The sequence below is a fragment of the Sarcophilus harrisii genome, chromosome 2 (assembly GCF_902635505.1).
Source record: "Sarcophilus harrisii chromosome 2, mSarHar1.11, whole genome shotgun sequence".
NCBI lineage: Eukaryota > Metazoa > Chordata > Mammalia > Dasyuromorphia > Dasyuridae > Sarcophilus > Sarcophilus harrisii.
The window spans coordinates 338,905,498-338,930,059 of NC_045427.1; the positions used below are offsets into that span (position 1 = coordinate 338,905,498).

The following is a 24,562-nucleotide window of genomic DNA, read 5'->3' on the forward strand; positions in this document are numbered from 1 at the left end:
AATGTCAAACTGAAGCAATAGAGGTAGTTATAATCTATTTAATAGTGGGACACTAATAAGAATACTATACATTTCTCTGAAGCACATTGGATTTGAATCTAGCATATACTATAGGTGCAAGAATTCCTAAAAAATCAAGATTATTGTAATCTACAATTTAAGTTTTAGTATAGCAATAAGGCATATCGTATGCATAATACACTAGGATTTGTGCTAAGCCTAATCTTCTTAACTAAATCTCTGAATTTTTGCTAAAGTTTGATTTTTTTAAAAAAATTAATGTACAAAAATAACCAGCTTAACAGAAAGACCATTTCTGATCAAGTTTAGAATTTGAGCTTTGTCGCATCAGAATACAATGAGAGCTAACAGAAGATTATACACAATTTAACACTAAAAAGTTCTCATGCTGATACAATAAAATGTTTTACAATGATCAATTTTTAATGCTTTATTCATTACTTAAAAGAATATACATTTAACATAAACCATACAACATCAGTCATCAGGTCAAACATTCAGGTGGTTTTCCTTACAGTTTCTGTCAGGAGTTAATTTAAATTTGATCACATTTATCAGATAAAATCTCACCACATCTGGCATATACACATACTGTGCCAGTGGATTCACTCTACTGATGTACATATAAAATCCGCATGGTATGTGCTCACTGGAGACAAAACAGCGCACACCTGTCAAAAGGTCATTTTAATATGAGATGGTAAAACTATTTGCAAAACACATATAAATTTTCCATAAATAGAATCATATCTGGACATCTGTTGCATAAATTGTGTTTTCCAAAGCTTACAATAGAGCAGCCAGGTCTCAGCACTGCTGGGCACCCATATTGGCTACTTACTTTATTATTGCAGACTGTCCTTTAACATTAAATGCACAACATTCGTACCACTTAAAACTTGGGTCAGGTGGAAGTCTCACAGAGACCACGTCTGTACCGCGGTTGCCCTGAAACAGTTAAATCGGCTTTTAAAGCCTCTCAGATATAACAAGATTTTAAAACATACGTCATGGAATGTTCTTCATGCATCATAGCAGCTCATACCTTTGATAGAACAAGCTTTAGTTTTTCCTTTCTTTACATTCACTATTCACAGTGAAACAGGTGCATGTTTAAGAGTTCTGAGGTTGCTGACTGAGCCACAGCACAGCTGTGTACCACAGGTCGAAATTCGACCTTATATATTACAATCTAGCAGTATTTGGCTGGCCAAATTGGCCCACCCCTGCCAGCATGTGGGCACTTCTTCGTTTTTAATCTACTCTTTGGCAGCTGACACAGGCGCTGACAGAGAAAAATCCAGTGACTTGTAAGGGATTTCACGACCAATATTTGTTTGCAAGCATGTTTTTATATCTGTTGTGATTTTTCTTTTAAAGAGTTTTGACCATAAATTATATATTCTTTTTCCAACTACTATTTGAAATCTGGGCTAAAAGCTAACTTTTACCTTAAACAGCGTAATTGGATGAAGAACAAATTAAAGCACACAAAAAAGAGCAAATTAAAGCACACCAACAAGATCAAATTAAAGCACACCAAAAAGAGCAAATAAAAAAATCCAATGATTTGAGTTTTCTTGTTTGTGCAAGTAATTTTTAAAAGGATAAAGTGGTGTTTAGCTTACTGTTTTATATTACAAAAATTAGAATGGCAATGGTTAATATCAACTATTACATGTGATGCAAATTAAAGCCTTTGCTTTTCTGTTAAAGGGAACTCATTTAGGATCATATTCTTTCTCTCCTCTTTGAAATTTCAAAAAAAATCAATGACATGCTATTAAAATGCACGACTATAATGCATTGCATACAAACACACCAGATTATGGATATATCTATATACGTGTAGGAAAAAAAAACTTTGGCTCCAGAGCACAGAACTCTGACTCACAATAGAAAAAGAAAATGAAAATGCAGAGTCATGCAATGAAAAATAAAGTTAGCCAGCAACCTCAGACAACCATAGCTTGTATCTCTTTAAGGTTTTGTAGACAAATTCATTAACCGTGAAAACCCTACAAATTGTCACTTTCAACTTCTAAACCAATACCCGACTACGTTCTTTGATCAAGAAGTAGAACATACATATATAATTCTATATAGCTAATACTGATTAAACACAGCACAAAGGGGTTAATTCACACTACTGAAAAAACATAATAAGACCCTACTTGCATATGTAACCACAGGAATTGTAAATAAAAAAAGCTAGACGCCTTCGCTGAAGCTTTGCATTTCTCTATAAAAATGACGATTTGGTTCAGTGAAGACACTGAGAGATTCGATGTCCATAACAGCATGCCAAGGTCGGCCCAGGCCTAGCGATACCTGCTCAATAAGGTTATGCACGGGATCCACATCCTGATCAGCCAGTTCACCTTGATCAAAATCAATGCTTTCCTCGGTGACTTCAAGCACTTTAAGGTCAGAGCCACGAAGACGAGCAATGGCAATGAGGTTGTGAGCCCACACTGTGTAACCTTAAAAACACAAGAGACCAAACTGTAAACTATCTTATGTGGCAAACCCTTTTCTTATATTAGTGGCAGCAACTCCCATGGAAATAGAGGAAAGAGGGAATTCTTTCTCAAATTCTCAAAGAAGAAGCTATAGAGGTTAAGAGCCTGAGTGGTATCTGGCATAATTATTTATTCTAGACTAGATAAATTATTAAGAAATGGGTTGGTTCTCAACTAGCTTAACTATTCTCTGAATCCAATGTTTTTATAAGATCTATGAAATATGCTGAATGTTTTTAAAAGTTTTAAAATTTACTAGTAACTTAAAAAAAAAAACACCTCAGAAATTTGCTACTGACCAATTCACTTATTTTTTAAAATCATGTTGAATTTTTAAGCCTCATATCTCATAATTTTAATCTATAGGAATGATAACATTTTAAGGGATAAAATTTCTCAAATAGTAAAAAAAAAAGTCTTATGAAATGGATTATTGGTAATTATGGAATACTAAGATTCAAATATATGCTATTAATTATACACAGCATTTATTCTTTCTGGATATCCACTCTCAATTTGGCTACCATTTGGCATATTTCGGCATACGTTTTCTATGACTTGGCAAATTCTAAGACATGAAAAAAAAAAGTATATGGCTACTGAAAAAGCAGCTAAAAGAAGTTCATGATGTTCACAGATTTTGTTTTTAGCCTTTCATGATTATCCTATAACTATTAAAGATGAAGCAAATGTGCTTCTGACCAAATTTTTAAACTGAATGTATTTATTCAAATGAGGATGTTCACATTAACGGGAAAAAAAAAAGAAAAAACAGGTATCAGTTGGTCAGCACAATGATCATTTGTACTAATACAGTAAATATGTTGCTTTTACTTATCTAAAAGATAAGGCAGTGAAATTTATATACTTTCTCTCTTCCTTTATGCAGTTTGTCAGTTTTTAGGGGGATTTGTTTGCTAGTAAGACCAAACACTAAATTTGTGGCTCATGGCTTAGTTCACTAACTCCCAGCCCTAATTTTCTAAGGCCTCAATCTCTACAACCTGAATTTTTCAACTTACTTTGATTTTAAGTAAATTGGTGGGGAAATAACAGTAAAAGGTATGAAGACAACAAAAGTTAGGAAGGAACAATCTTACTGATAAACAAAAAAATTACAGTGGAAACACTGTAATTTTATAGCCCTTGAGGGAAAAAAAAATCCACAAATTTCACAAAAATTGTGCACAAATTTGCTGATATAGTATATAGATGAATACTAGCAACTAACCCCAAAGTAACATAGAAATTATACAGAATTAGTCTTCATAAAAAATTAGAGATAGTTTTTTTATTACAAAAAATAGAAGCTCTACATGAAAACCTATCAATAAACTAAAACAAGCTATTTGTTTAAAAATTTTCCTATACTCCTTGATATAGTGAAAGCAGTTTTAATTTGAATCTAAATACTCTTATTTTAAAAGGGCTGCAATTCTGAATATCATCTTGTCATGAGACTTGACCAAACAGAAAATTGTATAGGCAAGGCTGGTAAAACCATTATTAAGCCGACAGGAATATGAAACTGTATGCAAATAAGCAGAAATTCCCTTGTTTAAAGATCCTTAAAATATGATTCCACATTTGACAATGTAAAAATCAACAATAACTATTTATTGGTATGACATTTTTCAAATATAATAAAATGGATCTTTTTATTACATAGCCAAAGACAATCATTGCTGCAAAGGAATACCTACCATGAACTGCCAAAAGGGAGAGCCTTGTGCACCTCCATGCTAATAAAACCAAAGGATCTTCATTTCTGTTGTCACTAAGATCTGGAAAACCAGATGTATCAATCACATCATTCATTAATATAAAATGAGTGAGGAACTTGTCATACTGCCTGGATATCAAGTCAACAACAGCCCCTGAAACACAAGTGATGTAGCTATCAAAATGAATCCTCTCTAGTGGTATACTGGGTTTAAGAATCTTAAGCATGTCATCACTCTTGATATCAAAAGCCATTATGTAAACCCGAAGGCTAGTGCTATTTCGTGTTAGGGCCTTCCAATTTTCATCTTCTGGCATGTTGTCCAGAGACTTGTTCATCAGAGAAATATTATGTACTATGAGAGACAGTCGATGCAAAGGCACATGGTTGTTATCAGCCAAGACTCTTGCCATGTCAGCTGTAAAATCACAGAAATCCAAGGCGAGTGAGCGCAGATTCACAAAGCGCTCCAATTCAACTGCGGTGATAAGAGTAGTGTTACCAGTGATGTTGTTATCCAGTAAACTCAGGTGTTCCATGGTGTTGGCAATAGGGTTTGAGAGAGATGACAGTGATGTGGGTGTTACTATTTCCAACATAAACCCACAAGACAGCCATTTCAGTTGCCTGCTATTACCCAATATTTCTTCAAACAGCTTCTGAATTCTGTAAGTAAAACATAAACCACAATAATTCCATTAATACTCGACATCTATTCAACATATAAGTGATGCTACTACAATCAACTCTTAACCTCTATATGGAAGATTAATGATTAAGATGCAGTACACTTTATTTGGAGATGATTTGGAAATAGACATTTGGAAACTCACCCTGAGAAAGTAACATTTTATACCAGTATAGTAGAAAAGAGCAATTTTATTCATTCTACTGGTACTGGGAGGGCAGCCTGAAAAATAAATAATAATTTTGATAGTATCATTTGAGTAAAGGTTTACAAAATAGACAAAATTATCCAATAAATTCAAGGAGTTTTTTACTTTTACTTTTTTTTTTTTAAGCAACAACCAAAAAAAAAGGTCTCTTCAACCTGTGGAGAGTGCTACTCATGGACCCAATCCCATTACAGATTACTGGCACAGGAGCTTTGACCCATCAAATCAGTTTACCTCCTCCTTAGGAAGTAACTTTGTGGTCCCCATCTCCAGATTGATGCTAAAACTCAGTGTGAATACTCAGTTGGCATAGCCCACTGTAGCTCAGAAATCCTGAACTCAAGAGATCTGCCAGCCTCAATTTTCTCAACTGACTTTATAAATGTGTGCTATCATTGGGGAGAAAAAATTTTTTTACTTCTCTTAAACGTAATACTTCATGTAAAAACATGAAACATTATTTTTATCCTATTGCACCATGTCCATAACATAATTTAATGTGAAGTTTTAAAATTCTGATATGAGTGCTTTAGTTTGGTTTGCAATATCTATTCTATTTGAACTTTCCTCCTTTTTTTTTCCTATATGGCATGCAGAAACAACTTAGAAAAATCAAGCTTATTTTTCCTCTTGCTCTAGAACAGGATTTAAGTTCTATCTAGTTGAAATAGACCAGGAAATTTTAACTATATTCTAAAGAATAGAAATTTTGAAAAATTAAATTGAATAATTTATTTTAATAATACATTATCCTACTTTGTAAGCATATATACTGCAGAAGTATCCTCAATTAAAAGAAAAAAAAACTCTTTATGGGAAATTTTTCCAAAGAACATTCTGGGCTAATAATACTTTCATGATACCTGACAATAGAAAGATCTCTTATGTTTGGAGCCACTTTTTCTATCCATCACCATTAGGGAATGAAGTAGGTATTCCATACAAAAGGCATTTTCTCAGATAATTGATGATTACTTCAAATATCCACATTTTTTATTTTTATCTATTTGGGGTTGAAATTTTTCTAAACTGTATTACATATACCTTAGATCTATTCTACATCTAAAACCAACAGAATTATATGTTAGAGCTGGAAGGAACTTAAGAATTCATCTAGTTCAATTCTCTCATATTACTTGTCTATGATGATATTAAGTGTCAGAATTGACATTTGAACTCTAGTTCTGACATCAAGTCTGCCATTTCGTTCCACAGAGCATACAGAACAATTTTTGGTCTTTTTTTAATGACTCAGAGTCATTACTATAAACAATAATTGTTAGATTGTATTGTAATTCAGTGATGTTCTCAGGGTCTACAGAGTTACATATGGTTATTTGTCCCAATACTAAATGTCCCCAAGCTACAACAATTTTTGAATTCAACTGTCTGCTTTTAAAGCTCTCTGATATCATCTTTTGGCAGCCTGTCAATAGTCATTTTTTGTTATTGTCTATATGTTTGCCTCTAGTATTGTACCTACTCTAATTTTTTTGTCTGTAAAAAAAAAATCAGGCAATGAAGCTTGTCCTGGCACATAGTAGGCACTTAACTGTTTTTCTCTATTAAGGTCAAATGTCTGTTGGGTAAATCACAAAGAAAAAACTTGCTCTGAAAAGGCTCTACTGTAGCAGAAAGAATGACAGAGTTAAAGAGGATCTGTGTGTTACCAGCTCTGCTACAGGCTACCTGAATGAATTAATTCTCTCTGAGTTTCAGTGTCCCCTCATCTGGAAAAATAATAGGTTGGACTTTTATCATTACCATGATCCCTTACAGTTCTAAATTTAATAACTGCATGAAATCAAATAAAATTCTACTAATACATGAACTCTGTCAACTCTATTAATAGGGATATATTATTTAAGACTTTTTTTTTTGTTCCCTTTCAGGTACTCATTAGAGTTCTTTAAAGTTGGCTGCTAGGCAAGTTATCATTAGACAAATGAGCTGTTATATTTTGTGAAAGGGAGTCAGTCTTTCTTTCCTAATAATATTATCCACTAATACTCTTTGCTTCCCTTAGAGTATGAAGAGTTTTTTGCTCTAGAAAACTTTGAGATAAATTTTTTGCAGTTTTAGGGCCAGGAAGAAATAATCAGAAATGAACACTGTTGCTATGATAGTTAGAACCACTGGATTTTTGTGAGAACCTTAAATAAAAAAAATAAAACTCGGATTCTAATTCTTTTATCATTTTCTGCCTGTCTTACCAAAACCATGGAGGAATGGATGTGATCATGCCAGTGATATACAGTAGATATTTTACAAAAGGTGCATGTGTTCTCTGCCCGTAGATAAGCTATCACTATTCTATATGATGAAAAAATTTGGAAATGATCTTTATACATAGCTATACAAGTGATGGGTCACAGTTGTTCTTTGGTGGATATAGAAAGAAAATGAAAAACAGAAACAAGTATATTCCTGAAGAACAAAATGGCTGTCTTTTGCAATGGATAGAAACTGTTAAATTTATGATACCTAAGGATGAAAAGAAATCAGTGCTCAAAGAGAAAATTTTAAAGTCTTTAATTTAGTAAGCTAAACAAAATTAACTCACTATAATAAGATTAGTTCTTATCCTTAAATGGACTGATTACTTTTTGCACACACACAAAAAAATCAGTGGCTATTACATAATGACTAAATTATCAAACAACTAGTATCAACATTTTCTATTCTACCTTAGCTCTGCTGGCAGTAGAAATGCGATAAACTTCAGCCTTTCAATGGCCAAGTTTTGAGACCCATAGTTTGTATTTTTCACTGGCTAATACACAGTAAAACTGTGATACAAAGAAACAATTTTCCATAATCAATATGCTCCATTTTCTAAAGAGTAGTATGATGGGGAAGGGAAGACAGAAAAAAAAAAAAAAAAAACTCAGATTTTTATATTTATAAATAATGTCTGACCAACATAAATAGCCTTTTTTTTTCTTGCTTTTGCCAATATTGTTCTCTTAAGGATTTTATTGCTCAGAAATATATTTCCAACTTATTCTGAGAATTTCAGTTATAGATTCTATCACAGCAATGTTTAACACTGTTTATGTATAAAATTATTTAGTTGCACATGCAGTTTAATAAATCAAACAAGACTGCTCTGACCCATTTGTTTTATAATTGTATATTATATGATAAGCTCCATGAGAAAAGGGAACCACGTCTCATATAATCTTTGTATCTTCCTCAGCACTTAACAGTGCCATGCACAAAGTAAGAGTTTAACAAATATTTGTTCAAGTTGGAAAAGAAATACCACAGTGTAGAAAGAGTATTGTTTAGTCTAAAGAGTTAGAAGGCCTGGCTTAAATTGTTATTTTTAGCATTTATTAGTTTATGACCTGAGGAAATTAACATAAACTTTCAAATCCTTATTTTTTTTTCCTCTGTACAACAGGAGTTAATGTGAATCACCTATTTCAGAAGGTGGTTGTAAGTAAAGTGCTTAAAATACTTTAGAAATGTAAACTAATATTATTTACTACAAAAATCATCCTTTTAAATGTAACAATTCTAAGAATGGGGGAAAAGGAATTTATAACTTTCCTTAAGCATCAATTAGATTACTCTAAGTACTGACATGATTAGTAACATGAGATCAGGTTAGGTTTTTATTTTTTTGGACAAGAATATAACATTACATTTATCCCTATTAAATTTTACTACATTCTATTCAGTTGATCATGCAAAATTATGAGATATTTTTGGAATCTTAAGTGATTCTATCATTCAGTCTTCAGATTTTTGCATTCTGCAAATGTGACAAGCATACCTTCTAAAACTTTATTCAAGTCTTTGATAAAAATGATAAGGAATTCAGGGACTAATCCCAGAGGTATGCCAATAGAGATCCCCCTCCAAGTTCACATCCATTGATTAATGACAACTCCATGAGGTGGGACAATTGATCAGTTTTGAATTTGCCTAAATATTCCTGCCTAAATAGGTTATTCACCATTTCTGATAAGTGAACTAAACTTTCCTGCATTTATGCCACTGTTCATATTTTCCAATATCAACATCTATTTTAAATGCTTCCTTTTCTTGACTTGTTCAGACAGTCAGCAAGCATTTATTAAGCACCTACTATGTGCCAGGCACTGTGCTGGCACATAATTGAATTTCTATCTATCCTTTAAGGTCCCATTCTAGGTAAGTTTCATAAAAGTGGTATTAATGCTCTCATTCTGTAATGGCTTCTTGCTTATACAGAACAATATTTTCCTTACCTATGGTAATTATTTGCAGATACAAACTAAATCAAATAGATAAAGGACTAAATAGGTAAAAGTTAGGACCTAAACTTTGAATCTCTACAGTTTTTTATACACAGTAGGTGCTTAATAAATATTGAATGGAATTAAATTATTTAACTTACTGCTTAATTTTTTTGCCATCTGGGTCCACCTTGCTGAGGTATATATTTGATAAACTTCCTTGCTGTTGCAGAATACTTATGTCTCCAAAAAGACTAAACTTCTGGAGGTTCCTACAAGGGAAAAAAAAAAATTTATAACCTGAATTGCTCTATACATAGGAATTTTTACAACCTAGGTTCTTCAGTTCATTGTTTCAGGACAAGAAAAAATTCAGTGTCAGTTTCCTAACAAGAAAAATTAGATTTGGGAATTGAAATATTACAGATGATAACAACCTTGCCTTTTCCTATCATTTCAGTTGCAAATCATTCCTTCTAATTTTGTTCCAGTGAAATATTATAAGACTAATGAGGTGTTTTGTTTTACCTACCTTAAGTTTACAAACTATCAAAATATGCTTATCAAATTTTCCACTTTCCACAAACCACTTTCCAAATGGAAGACTGGAAAATCTAGAAAAATTCATTTTGGCAAAAAGAAAAGTACTTGTTTCTTTTGAAATATTTTAAAATGACCAAACTCTCATCTCCTCAGTCTATACTGAGATCATGAATTTTACAAAAAGATCAAAACTACTCCAAAAGATACATTGATATCTGAAATTCCACTGGATAGTGCAGCATCATAACTTCTCCATATTATTACCATGGTTTTTTCCCAGCTCAATACTGCTTGTTAGATTCCTAATTGGTATATATACAGAAGGCAATGATTTATTCATAGGACTTTTTTGGGGGGAAAAAGAAAAATTTAAAGTTTGCTTTTATTAATAGCTATAATTTCATATGTATAGGAATAATGCAATGTTAAATTTTCAGCTTCCACTGGCACTTTCTATACAATCCCTATTCTTTCTTTCTATACAATCCCCATTTATCTTCTTTGACAACTTCTTGTTCTTTCCTCTCTTCTAGCCCACCTCCCCTCAATTTCCAAAGGCTTTGACCAAAACTATTTTAGGTGTTATACAGAAGATGTATGACATGTAATTAAACTGGATAAGGAAATAAGGTCTCTCAGAATTCAAGGAGATAAAAAAATGAGGATATTTGAACACTTTCTACTACTCACTTCAGTTCCTGCATTTGGTAACAAAGCTTTCCAAATAAGTGATTATGTGATAAACTAGAAAAGGGAAAAAGGAAGCTCTCACCCAAATTTAAGTGTCCAAAATATTTTTATTAAGGGATACTCTTTACTATATATATTCTAGTGATGGGGATGGGAAGCTGTAGTAAGGCAGCTCCAGAGATGATTTTCCAACTTTCTATTTCTGTCCAGGGTTCCATCCTGAGCCTTCTCCTTCTTCCTCCAGTCTAGTTCCCTTAGTAATCTCATCAATTCCCATGGATTCAAATATCACTTGTATGCTGATGATTCTCATATATCACCTTCTCTCCCTGCCTCCCTTTCCCCAACTTTCAAACTTTCCTATTACTGTCAAGGTTCAAAAACAGAGGCATCATATTCAATTCCTCACTCTTACTCATCCCACATATATAATCTACTGTCAAATACTGTCACTTCTACCTTCTCAAGATGTGCAGATGTGCAGATAGATGTGTTGTGCTGTCTATGCCCATCTTACCCCATCACTAGGTCTGCTGGTTGCTCTCTTCTGCTTCATATCTCTTTCCAGTCTATCCTTCATTTCAATATCAAACAGAAAAAAAGAGGCACAGATATGACCATGTTAACCCCTACTTAAAAAAAAATTCCAGTGGCTTTCTATTACCTCCAAGATCAAAAATAAAATCCTTTTTGGTGTTCAAAGTCCTTTATAATCTGGTCCCTCCAACCTTTTTAGTATTCTTACACCTTATTTTCTTACTCCTCTCAATTTACTCTATGATTTAGTGACCTTCCATTCCTCAAATGGAGTTTATATAATTGAGAGCTAGAGGTTCAAGATCACTGGTGAAAGCTTGTTAACCACTACTGAATGAATTCAGCAGGGTTATGAATTCAGCAGGATTATTAATATTAATACAGTTTAGCTTCAGGAAATTTCCTTTAGTTTAGGCAAAGGGACCAATGGAAGGAAATGATGGAATAGTGTTCTGTCTTAACCCTGAAGGCAACCCAGGCCAGAAGACAGGTGAAAGAAGAGGAAAAAAATAGCGTTTCTCTAATCCTCTGCAGGCACTATTCTTCTTTCAGCCTCCTAAATTCAATTATTTCTAAATTCAAAATGAGGCTATTTGACCCCATTTATCTATGAAGTTAGCTACCTTAATCAGTGAAAGGAAAAGAAACAACACTGGGAGCCAACTGATATGGGTGTAAATCTTTTCAAGATATTAGGAGAGCTAGTAGGATGGTTTTAAGAATGTGTTCAGTTTTTTTTCCCTCCTATCCTCATGATTCTACTTGAGGACAGTAATTTGGACTCTATAATGTAATAAAAACAAACTTCCATTATACAAAGACCTTAACAATGGCAAATAGACTTTAATTATTTAATATAAATGTGTAAGCATGTATGTAGTAAGCAGGACTAATCTAATTACATTCCCCAGGTGGCACATACAATCAAAACTCTTAAAAATCAAACATATATAATAAGGATCAGAGAAACTACAAACCAGAAACTATAAAATGGATCAAAGAAGTCATACTTTAAGGGACCTCATGTCACCATCTCTATCTTTTAATAGTTTACAAATCAAAAAATCCCAACAAATATGCCTTTATAAAATGACACTACTGACTCAGTCATCAGAAAACATCAGAAAGTTTTCTAAAATCATTTTTTTCTAGAAGTTTTGATGAATTATACCACCTTCACACTCTTACTTAGTAAGTTTATGAATAGCTAAAATTAAGAACTACTAGAGAGCTATGTCTTTATTTGGGAAAAATTAACTGACATTTTATTTTTCAGAAAACTAGTAGCTAAATTTATTATCTTCATACTAAAAAGCCTTTAAAAAATGCTAAAAACTTTAGACCCAATAGGAGCCACTAAATGTTTTTTTTGTAAAGGAGAATTATATGTACAAAAGATTTGGTGCTCCTTCTATCTTATTCCTTAGATCTGATTCTGTTTGGCAAAGGAAGCTCTCATTCTGATAGAACTTAGAACAATTAAAAGAAATATTCTTTGCTCTTAATTCTTTTTCATAAATGTTATAATAGTTCTCAGTGTTAGGACATTACTAAATTTGTTAGTTATACCAACCTCAGTTTACTTTGCTTAAAGAAGCAATTTTTTTGACCAGCAAGGTGAAGGTAGTGACCATGTTTGAAAATGAAGAGAGGTTGGTTTAGACCAGAGAAGACAAAGATGAGCTGGAGAGAAATGTGGCTGGAAGGAATGGGTGAAGAAAGTAAGGAATATCTTCTTGGTGTGTTATAAATTTAAAATAGTTGAAAAATATCAATGAGGAGGGAAAGCATTATAGACATGGAAGTCAGTTAAATTATGAGGAGCTTTGCATACGAAACAGATTCTAAAGGTGACATTTATTGAATAGGGGGTGAGACATGGTCAAACCTGCGCTTTAGAAAAATCACTTTGGCATCTTAAATAAAAATGCTGACCTGAATGGAGAGAGATTTGAGGCAGGTTATTGTAACAGTCCATGTATGAAGTCTCTCCCCTGAGTCAGGGGAGAGAAGAGTGTATTTAAGAGATGTTGCAAAGGTGAAATCAAAAGGCCTTGGAAATAAACTGGATACGGGGCTGGGAAGGTGAAAGTGAGGAGTGAAGAATGAAATTAGGTTGTGAGTGGGTGAGCTGGGTCACTGGGAAGACAAGTGTTGTGCCCTTGGCAACAATGTGGAAGTCTGAAAGGACAGAGAATTGGTGGAGGAAGGGAAAGGGATATTATAATTCAATTTTGGACATATTGAATTTAAGAGGTCTACAGGACATACAGTTTGAGATGTTCAATATGCAACGACAAATATGAAACTGGAGATTAGTGCAGAGAGATTAGAGCTGGATAAGCAAATTTGAGAATCATTAGCAAAGAGCAGATGAGATCTCCAATAAAACATTATTTTATAGGAAGAAGGATGGACACAGCCAAGATGGTAGAGAGGAAGAAGTAAAAGCTAGCTAAGTATAGATCTAGAGAATGCAACAGATTCACTTATGATTGGGAAAAGCAAAGAATAAGTCATAGGGAGTCCTTTTCCCATTCAAGGAAGTTTGAGAGATGGACAGGAAGGTTTGACTATACCAGGTTTGATTTTTTTTTTTGGGGGGGGGGGGAGGTATATAATAGCACATGGCAGCAGTGACAGGGAGTATTTTAGCTCCAAAGACTGAGGAGGGCCAAAATAGGACACCAGAAAGGGAAGCAGAAAGTATTCCTGAGCAAAACACTGGGTGAAGGAAAATTCTATATCCTACCATCCAATACTGGGTCACAGATCTAGGACAATGGGAGCAGGTTCCCTGAGAACAACTTCCAAGAAACCTTGTTGCTCTAATCCCTGAAGTGGAGAGTAATATCTTAAGACCAAAGGGTAACTCAGTCAGCAATTCAAATGCTTTGAACCTGCAAAGGCTTCCAGGAAGTCAACAGCAGCTAAGTCACGCTGCAGTCTGCTGAAACTTCCAACTAGAAACAAATTAAGGGAAATATTAATTAGAAGCAAAACAGACTCAAAGAAGGTTAAAGGGGGAAAAAAGGAAGGTAGGACAAATATAAAAGAATAGAATGTTATCCTCATCAACACCAATCATAAAATGCAAACAGAATAAATTCACCCATAAAAAATAAGAGGATAACAGAACATATTGGAAAACAGAATCTAACCATAGATGCAAACAGGTTTGAAACCAAGATAGTTAAAATAAGGGACTGGAATAAAAACTATTATGCTTCAGCTGAAATAAAAGACAGGAAAGGTAATTATAACGTTGAGATGTACCAAATGTTGAGGTCTAGATGTGCGGTACCTAAATGAAATTAGGGTTTAGTTAGGTCTAGTGGCGGGTTTGGGGTACAGGGAGTCAAACAGAGCTCCCCTGCAACCCTCTTGGATTCGACGCAAGGATACGGCGGTAAATGAGGTCTAGTAGCGGCGCGGAATTCCCAATAAAAGCATTTATTGGCCCGGAGAGCTAGATTGATAAAAGAGGTTTATTATTGAGTTTAGAAGTAGGAGATAGGTAAAGGTAGAGATAAGGAGGGCACTGGACAGAGGGTCCAGTGGACAGAGGGTCCTCACATGGCTGGCATGTTTGGAATCTCTGCAAAGAGGGGTTCCCAGCGTGGCCCTTTTAAGTCGGAGACTTAGCTCAAGGAGTTTTGGGGTGTAGCCCCAAAGTTGGCTCAGATCCGGGTGGGGCTGGGACAGGTCCAGATCTTCTATTGGAATTCAAAGGGACCAGGATTTGTGAGTCAAAGGGTAATTTACATTATCTGGGGGGGGTTGGGAATCAAAGATTGGAATCTTTCCCGCATCAATAACATCAGACAAAGCAAAAATAAAAAGAGACCAAATTCATTAATAATCAGGGAATTTTAAAAAGATTAAAAAAAAAACCTGACAACAAAAATAGATAAAGCATTAACTAATTTGATTAAGAAAAATTATCTAATTACTATTAGCATTTAAAAAATGAAAATGAATTCATAACCAATGAAGAGGAAATAAAACCAGTTATTAAGGAGATATTTTGTCCAACTATATGCCAATAAAATAAATAATCTAGATGTAACAAAAATATAAATTAACCACTTTAAGAGAACAGGAAATAAACTATTTAAACACACCTATGTTATGGGGCAAAATGAACAAGCCAAAAGATGAACTCCCAAATTAAAAAAAAAATTCAAGAAGGATTTACAAATGAATGCTACCAAACATTTAAAAAACTAATACAATATTACTTAAGTTGTTTGGAAACAAAACATGAAGAAGGGATCCCACTAATTCCTTCTACAACAAACACATGATCTCAATACCTAAATAAGGGACCAACAAAACTGAAAAAACAACAACAACAACCCATAAATCAGTATCTATTAAGAATATTGATACAACTTATTGTGTATCTAATTTATATTTTAATATATTTAACATCTATTGGTCATCCTGCCATCTGGGGGAGGTGGTGGGAGGAAAGAGGGGAAAAATTGGAACAAGAGGTTTGGCAATTGTCAATGCTGTAAAGTTACCCATATATATAACCTGTAAATAAAAGGCTATTAAATAAATAAAACAAAAAACAAAAAGAATATTGATACAAAATTTTAATTATCATCAAGGAGACTACAGCAAAAATATTTTATGAAGATATGCTCTATGACCAGGCTGGATTTATACCAAGATTAGGAAAACTAATTAGGAAAATTAAATGGAAATTGTGGGAGAGTTTTGCAGAAGCTGCAGTTTTGCAGAAGCAAAGGTTAACAAATGACAGAGCCTAAATGACCAAATACTTAACCCAAATTTTACAATAAGGTTTACAGTACCTTGTACAGTACAGTACATGTAAGAGAAAAAATTCAGACTTTTACTCTGATATGAAGGGAGGTAAAAAAAATTTTTATTCCTGAAATATAGAACTTAATTGGTAATTACCAATATTATTACCAATAAAACTCATCAGGAAGAGATAGAAAGGAAAATTCTTTTTAAAACACACACAAACAGTATAAAATACTTGACATTCTACCTGCCAAGACATTGACAATAACTATATGAATACAATTATATAACACTTCATATAAATAAGGCAGATCCAAATGTGGAAAAATATTAATTGCTTGTGGGTAAGAGAACTCAATATAATAAAAATGACAACACTTAAATTAAGATCATTTTACAGTCTGGCACCACTGAATGCTTACTACTTTTTTTTTTTTTTTTTTTTTTTTAGTGGAGGCTGAGACAGTTTGGGTTAAATGACCTGCCTAGGATCACACAGCTATAAAGTATTAAGTATCTGAGGCCAGATTTAAACTCAGGTTCTCTTTTGACTTCAGGGCTCTGCCCTGAATGTCTATTTTTTTCTTAAAAATTAAACAGACTTTAAAGTCACTAAACTTATTTCTCTCTTTATAAAGTCTGAGATTTAAAGCCTGAACCAACTTTAAGAGCAAACTAGGCCTCAAGTTTCATGTTTAGACTTGATTTTCATTTTGCAGAAGAAATTCTAGAGTTAGGTAACAACCAAAGTTACAATGGTTTTAAAAAAACGTATCAGGAGTGAGTATTTGAAATCAGGGTCCAAGATGCCAAATTCAGCACTCTTTATACTGCATCATGATGTTTTTTACTCAAATCCTAAGTCCAAATCTAGCATTTTCCCTGCTACTGTGCAAAGTATTTTAAAATCACAGAATTTTAAAATGGAAAAGGAGCTTAGAGGTCATTTGGGTCAACTCCTCACCATGGCTCAAATTCACCTTTATAATGTTCTCAATGGTAAGCAATCAAAATAAGCATTTATTAAATACTTATTATATATTTGCCAAGCACTTTGCTAAAGATACAAAGAAACAGCAAAAACCAATTCCTACTCTCAAAAGAAATTGCATTTTAATAGATGGGGGAAAACATACATAAATTGATAAAGAAAAATACAGAATAAATGTCAGACACTAGTCCCAGTGGGAATGGAAACTATGCCTACTAGAGGCAGCAATAGAACTGAATCTAAAGGAAGACAGGAAATCTAAGAGTAGAAGGCTGAACAGGAGAACATTCTAGGCATAGGGGACTCAGTCAGTATAAAAGCACAGAAATGGAAAAAGATGGAGTCATATATGAAGAACAGCAAGTAGGCCAGTAGGACTGGAATCTTGAGAACCATGAAGATTAATGTTTAAAAGGCTAGAAAGATGGGAAGAGGCCAGGAAGTGAATCACTTTAAATACCAGAGTTGGTTATATTTGATTCTAGAGGTTAAGAGGAAGCCATTAGTATTTACTGGTAAAGGAGTCAAACGTGCAATTTTGGAAAGTCTTGAGACTTTTTTGTGACAGTCTTGTGATAGTTTTGTGAAGGAGAGAATGATTCTCAAAACAACCAGAGAAGATAACAACTAAAATGTCTAACAGATAGACTAGAGCTCAGGAGAGAGAATAGGGCTGGATAATTATGTCTGGGAACCATCTGCAGACAGATGATAATTGAACTCATGGGAGCTGATGAGATCACCAAGTGAGAGAATGTAGAAAGAGAATGTAAGAGGACTCAGGACAAACTATCAGGGGACATCTATAATTAAGTAGGCATAACATTAGTGAGGATCAAGGCAAGAAATTGATAAACTGACAACAATGTGGTATCCAAGACATATAAAAAATAAACAGATAAAACACACACACACACACACACACACACACACACACACAACCTAAAACTATTTCTCAATAGAAAAGTGGTCAAAGAATATGAACAGTTCTCAAAAGAATTGCAAACCACTAATATATGAAACAACTTTAAGATCATTAATAAGAAAAATAAAAAGGTTTCACCTCACATGCTATAAATTGGCAGATAAATAAAAACAGGAAATCAGAGTTAGAGGGGTGCGAAGATTCACAAGTGGAGCTGTGGAACTTTATGATCATTTTGTAAAACAACATGGAATTATATTTATAGCGCATCCTTTAGTGATAGTAAAGAACCATAATTTGTTTACTCCTTTCCCAGTCAATGAGCATCTGCTTTGTTTCTAGTTCTTTATTAGCCCTAAAAGGGCTACAATAAATATTTTGATGTATAATCGATTTGGGGTACAAAATCTAGTGATGATCTTTGGGTGTTTTATCTGCACAATTCCAAGTTATTGCAAGTAATCATAAAAAATGATGAATATGAACACAGAATCATGGAAACATCTATATGAACAGACAGAGTGACAAGTAGAGCCAAGAAAAAATATACATAATGACCATGGCAACGTAAAACAAAAAAAACCATAAAAACAGTACAGAAAGTAAATGTGTAAAATTAAAAAGAACAAGCATGGTTTGAGAAAGGATATGAGAAGACATCCCTATTCTTTTGTAAAAGCCTTTCAAAGAAGGAGGTTTAGAATTGTAGCCCACTACACATTTCCAAACTTTTTTGATGCATTTATTAGGCAATGCTGATTAATCAGTCATAATGATTCTTCCTTTTCTTGTCTTTAAAAAAATCATTTGTTATAGAGAATGGCTATCTAAAGATAGAGAAATATTGGAGAAAATCATGGTGATGTAAAAAACCAAACTACTTCAAAATTGTTTCTTAAAAGGAGCTTCTAAAGGATAGGAGAACCAAGAAAAAGCAGTCATGAAATCCCCCCAAAAAAGAATATTCACAAGGTTGTGGACACTGTCTATCAAATGCCAGAGAGAGATTAGAAGGTTGAGAATTGAAGTGAATCTAATTTTGGTTAAATGATTTTAGGCTGGAAGTCTAATCCATTAAGTGTTTTTGTTGTTGTTTGTTTGTTTTTTAAATAAGGTAAAGATTGAAGATTAGAAAAAGAGTTCAAGATGATGATGGGGGAAATCTGTTGGAGAAGATGGGAGGACATGAGATCAAGAATACATATAAAGGGTGGCCTGGACAAATAGAAAAGGGTTTTTATCTCATTAAGTATTGGAAGACAATATCAAATGGATTTGAGATGGAGAAGAGGGAAATCTTTGTAATGGTTTCTTCCTTCCTCCCCCTCCTGCTTCCCCTTCTTTCTTTCCTTCCTTCCTTCCTCCCTTCCTGCCCCACTCCCCTCAGCTGTGTTGAGGACCTGGAAAGATTTGAGATGGTGAGTCCAGTTGGGAAGCTGGCACAATAATCCAGGGGAGAAATAAGGCCTGACATAAGATAATGACTGTGTGAATAGAGATAAAGAGTCAGATGTGACAGAAGTTATGGAGGTAGAAATGATCTGTAGGTAGAAAAGTATCTATCAAGAGAGACAATTTAAAGCCAAAGTCTTCCTGACTTTGAGGACAACCATTGTCATCAGGAGACAAATATATGTGTGTATGTGTATAGGTAGGCATATATGTGTATGTATGTATGTTTTTAAAAAGCTAGTCATACTCTAATTTATAAGAAATCAAGCCATTCTCCAATTGATAAATGGTCAAAGGATATGAACAGACAATTCTCAGACTAAGAAATTGAAACTATTTTTAGCCATATGAAAACATGCTCCAAGTCATTATTAATCAGAGAAATGCAAATTAAGACAACTCTGAGATACCACTATACACTTGTTAGACTGGCTAAAATGACAGGAAAGATAATGCAGAATATTGGAGGGGATGTGGGAAAACAGGGACATTAATACATTGTTGGTGGAATTGTGAATACATTCAACCATTCTGAAGAGCAATTTGGAACTATGCTCAAAAAGTTATCAAACTGTGCATATTCTTTGATCCAGCAGTATTACTACTGGGCTTATATCCCAAAGAGATCTTAAAGAAGGGAAAGGGACCTGTATGTGCAAGAATGTTTGTGGCAGGTGTCTTTGTAGTGGCCAGAAACTGGAAACTGAGTAGATGCCCATCAGTTGGAGAATGGCTGAATACATTGTGGTATATGAATATTATGGAATATTATTGTTCGGTAAGAAATGACCAACAGGATGGTTTCAGAAAGTTCTGGAGAGACTTACACGAACTGATGCTGAGTGAAATGAGCAGAGCCAAGAGATCATTATATACTTCAACAACAATACTATATGATGATCAATTCTGATGGACCTGGCCATCTTCAGCAATGAGATGAACCAAATCAGTTCCAATGGAGCAGTAATGAACTGAACCAGCTACACTCAGCGAAAGAACTCTGGGAGATGACTAAGAATCATTACACTGAATTCCCAATCCCTATAATTTTTGCCTGCCTGCACTCTGGATTTCCTTCACAGGCTAATTGTACAATATTTCAGAGTCCGATTCTTTTGTACAGCAAAACAATGATTTGGTCACGTATACTTATTTTGTATTTAATTTATACTTTAATATATTTAACATGTATTGGTCATCCTGCCATCTAGGGGAGGGAGTGGGGGGAATAAGGGGAAAAATTGGAACAAAAGGTTTAGCACTTGTCAATGCTGTAAAAAATTATCCATGCATAAAACTTGTAAATTAAAAGCTATTAAAAATTTAAAAAAATTTTAAATGCTAGTCATATAGCAAGAAAGTGATAAAATAAAATATGCCTATAACAATATCCTGTATCAAGGAGATACTGAAATAATTAAAGGGTTAATAATTAAATAATTGAAGGGTTCTTCAATACATTGGCAAAATTTATGGAAAGACATAATTATGAATTAAACATGATTTTTACACTATGAGAAGGAATGGAGAGGTTATAACCTGTAGTACTGGAGAAAGCACTAACCAGAGTGGAAAGGATTACAGATGCACAAAATAGAAAACCAGGACAAGTTCTGATCTGAAGAATGCCTAAATCCTTGGCTTAAAAAGTATGAAGTAAAAACAACTAGTATACTTGACCAAAAAAACAAAAACAAAAAAACCTTCCTTTCATTAAATAAAAAAAAAGCCCTACATATCAGTGGTATTTTGTTTCTAAGATAATAAATTTGCTAGTCTATAACAAACATTCTGACAAATCCAAAAATATGATAAATTATAAATTTAAAAGATTGGCTGACAATCATCCTAGGAATGATGTCCAAAAAGCATTTATGAAGCTAACCATTCAAGATTTATTAAGGACCTACTACCCACTATATAAATAACTAGGGGCTATGCTCTCTTGGAATTTATAATCTAACAGGAGATATAATAAGCTTTTTAAAGACAACTTATCACTTTGAATGTCTGTCTCTGGAACTGCTAAAATCCAATAACTAGATTTGTCTCTAAAAAGAGATCATAAAACATAGGCTGGGTCAATAAAATAGCTTAAAAAAAAGTTGCTTCAATACATGTCTTTGATGGAGGGAGTAAGAGAGGGAGAGAGAGAGAGAGAGAGAGTGAATGAGTGAGTAGTGGGCAAAGATACCAATCAAAAAATAAGTTTTGTTAAGTAAAAACACACATACAAGGAATCTTAAAATGACATAATTGAAAATTGGTGATCCAGCATCTGTTTGGAAGACCTCAAAAGTAAGGCAATGTACTATCTCTCAAGTCATGAATCATCTATTAAGTACTCACTACTAATTAGGCACTGTGCTAAGTGAAGGGATGTTTCAAAGACAAAAAAAATTCTCCCTAACCTCAAAACACACACATTTAATAAGGGAAGACAAGATGTAAACACTTATGTACAAATAATATATAGACAAATGATGTGTAAATTAAAAATAATATCAGAAGGAAGCACTAACAGAAGTAATATCTATAAAGGCTTCTTGGAGAAAGTACAATTTTAATTGAGATTTGAAAAAAAGCCAGGGAAGGCAAGGGGCAGAAATGAGGAGGAAGAGAATTTAAGATATGGGGACAGGTAGTGGAAAATGCACAATGATGAGTTGAAGTATCTTTTGTGGGGAACAATAAGGAAACTCCCCAGAGCTAGAGAATGAAGAGGGGAACAAAGTGAAAAAAGACTAGAAAGATAGGAATGGGTGAATCTATGAAGAGCTTTAAAAGTCAAAGAATACTGTAATAGGCCCTTCCACTTATGGATGGCTTTAATTATTAGGAAGCTTTTCCTGACATACAAAATCAAAATTTACCTTTTTGTTTTAGTGGTGTCTTAATCTTTAACCCCATTTGAGATTATTATTATTATTTTTTAAGCAAAGATACTAGAGTGATTTGCCATTTAACTTTGACAGATGAGGAACAGAGGCAAACTGAATTAAGTGACTTGTCTAGGATCACTGAGTTAAGAAGTGTCTGAGGCAAGATTTGAACTCAGAAAGATCAATCTTCCCGACTTAAGGCCTGCTGCTCCATTCACTGTGTCACCTAACTGCCTATTTTTTGCTACTTTCATTTAATGCCCCTCATTCAACAAATCTAAGCATTCTTCTCTATGACAACCTTTCAAATACTCGAAGATGTCATTTAACCACAGCATCTTTTCTTCTTTAGGCTAAACATTTAATTCTTTCAAGTAATTCTAACATAGCATGGACTCAAAGTTCTTTACCATCTTCATTGTCCTCTACTCTTCAGTTTATTAATGTTCTTTTTTAATCACTTGCTTAGAACTAAATTAATATTCCGGGTGAATTCTGCAGAAGGTACGGTATATAAAGTACAGTTTGTTACTTCTTTATTACTGTATATCACGCTTCTCTTAATGTAGGCTAAGATCAAAATAGCTTTTTAGGCTGCCACAACATATCTGACTCATTCTGAGCTTAAAGTCCATTAAAATTCCTAGGTTTTCAGAAGAACTACTTTTTATTCATGCTTCATTTGTAAGGATGATTTTTTATACACAAATGTAAAACTCTACATTTCTTCCTTTTGAATTTCATCTTAACCGCCCAAACTCAATGAATGCTACAAACTAAGATCCTTTTGGATCCTGGCTTAATCCACTATGTTAACTATCTCTCCCAAATTTGTATTTGGAAATTTGATAGAATACCTAGGCCATCAATAAAGGCCAACCACAAACTCCAAGAAGAGAACTACTGGAGATTTCCTGCCATCCTGACAATGAACCATTAACAATGCCCTAATTCCCACAATCCAATTACTTATGAATGCATATGGCTGTGTTATCATCTAATCTCTCCATCATCTCCACAAGAATAGTATGAAATATTTTATCAAATGCTCTGCTAAATTTAGGTAAACCATTGACACCTCTTTATCTTATTACAAAAAGGCTTTTTGTAATGACTTTCCCTTTCTTGTAGTTTAGTAACCATTGCTTAGATGGTCTGTGCCCTCTAAGAACTTGATAAACCCAACCAAAAATAACCAAGAAATTAAGGAGATTAAAAAAAATTTTTTTTTAGGAAAGTTAGAAATGACAGATCTCTGGTGTAAACTGAATGGGAATAGAAAGGAACATACATTTTTCGCAACAGTACATGGCACAATCCCCTTGTGTTTATATTACTATATATTATCATATATTAACATTAATATATATTACATATTGCTATAATCACTTAGTATTTTCTTTAAAATTTTTGCATCAGTATTCATTAGGGAAATTGATCTATAATTTTCTTTCTATGTTTTAGCTCTTCCTGGCTTAGTGGTATCAGTACCATATTTGTATCATTAAAGGAGTTTGGTAAGACTCCGTCACTTATTTTTCCAAATAGTTTATATAATATTGTAGGTAATTATTTTTTTTTCAGGATTTACTTTTTATTATTATTATTTTTTTAAATAACTTTTTATTGACAGAACCCATGCCAGGGTAATTTTTTACAACATTATCCCTTGCACTCACTTCTGTTCCGATTTTTCCCCTCCCTCCCTCCACCCTCTCCCCCAGATGGCAAGCAGTCCTATACATGTTAGATAGATTACAGTAGATTTTGGATACAATATATGTGTGCAGAACCAAACAGTTTTCTTGTTGCTCAGGAAGATTTGGATTTAGAAGGTATAAATAACCTGGGAAGAAGAACAAAAATGCAAGCAGTTTACATTCATTTCCTAGTGTTCTTTCTTTGGGTGTAGCTGCTTCTGTCCATCCTTGATCAATTGAAACTAAGTTAGATCTTGTCTTTGTTGAAGAAATCCACTTCCATCAGAATACATCCTCATACAGTATCGTTGTTGAGGTATATAAATATTTCCTGGTTCTACTCATTTCGCTCAGCATCAGTTCATGTAAGTCTCGCCAATCCTCTCTGTATTCGTCCTGCTGGTCATTTCTTTACAGAACAATAATATTCCGTAACATTCATATAATACAATTTACTCAACCATTCTCCAATTGATGGGCAATCCATTCATTTTCCAGTTTCTAGCCACTACAAACAGGGCTGCCACAAACATTTTGGCACATACAGGTCCCTTTCTCTTTTTTAGTATCTCTTTGGGGTATAAGCCCAGTAGAGACACTGCTGGATCAAAGGGTATGCACAGTTTGATAACTTTTTGGGCCTAGTTCCAAATTGCTCTTCAGAATGGCTGG

At 33.8% G+C, this 24,562-nt stretch overlaps 1 protein-coding gene across 2 annotated transcripts in view; it reads right to left on the bottom strand.

Annotated features, from left to right (window-relative positions):
• Window positions 1-436: 436 nt before the first annotated feature.
• FBXO33 (F-box protein 33) overlaps window positions 437-24,562 on the bottom strand; it is a 44,402-nt gene continuing 20,276 nt past the window's right edge. The window contains exons 2-4 of one of the 2 annotated variants that reach the window (XM_031952964.1): window positions 9,550-9,660; window positions 4,247-4,932; window positions 437-2,504 (exon numbers count right to left, since the gene is read on the bottom strand). In XM_031952964.1, coding sequence (XP_031808824.1) covers window positions 2,233-2,504; window positions 4,247-4,932; window positions 9,550-9,660 — 1,069 coding nt within the window. In that variant the 3' untranslated portion in view covers window positions 437-2,232. The remainder of the gene's footprint in view (window positions 2,505-4,246; window positions 4,933-9,549; window positions 9,661-24,562) is intronic. The other variant, XM_031952965.1, reaches the window with a different exon arrangement.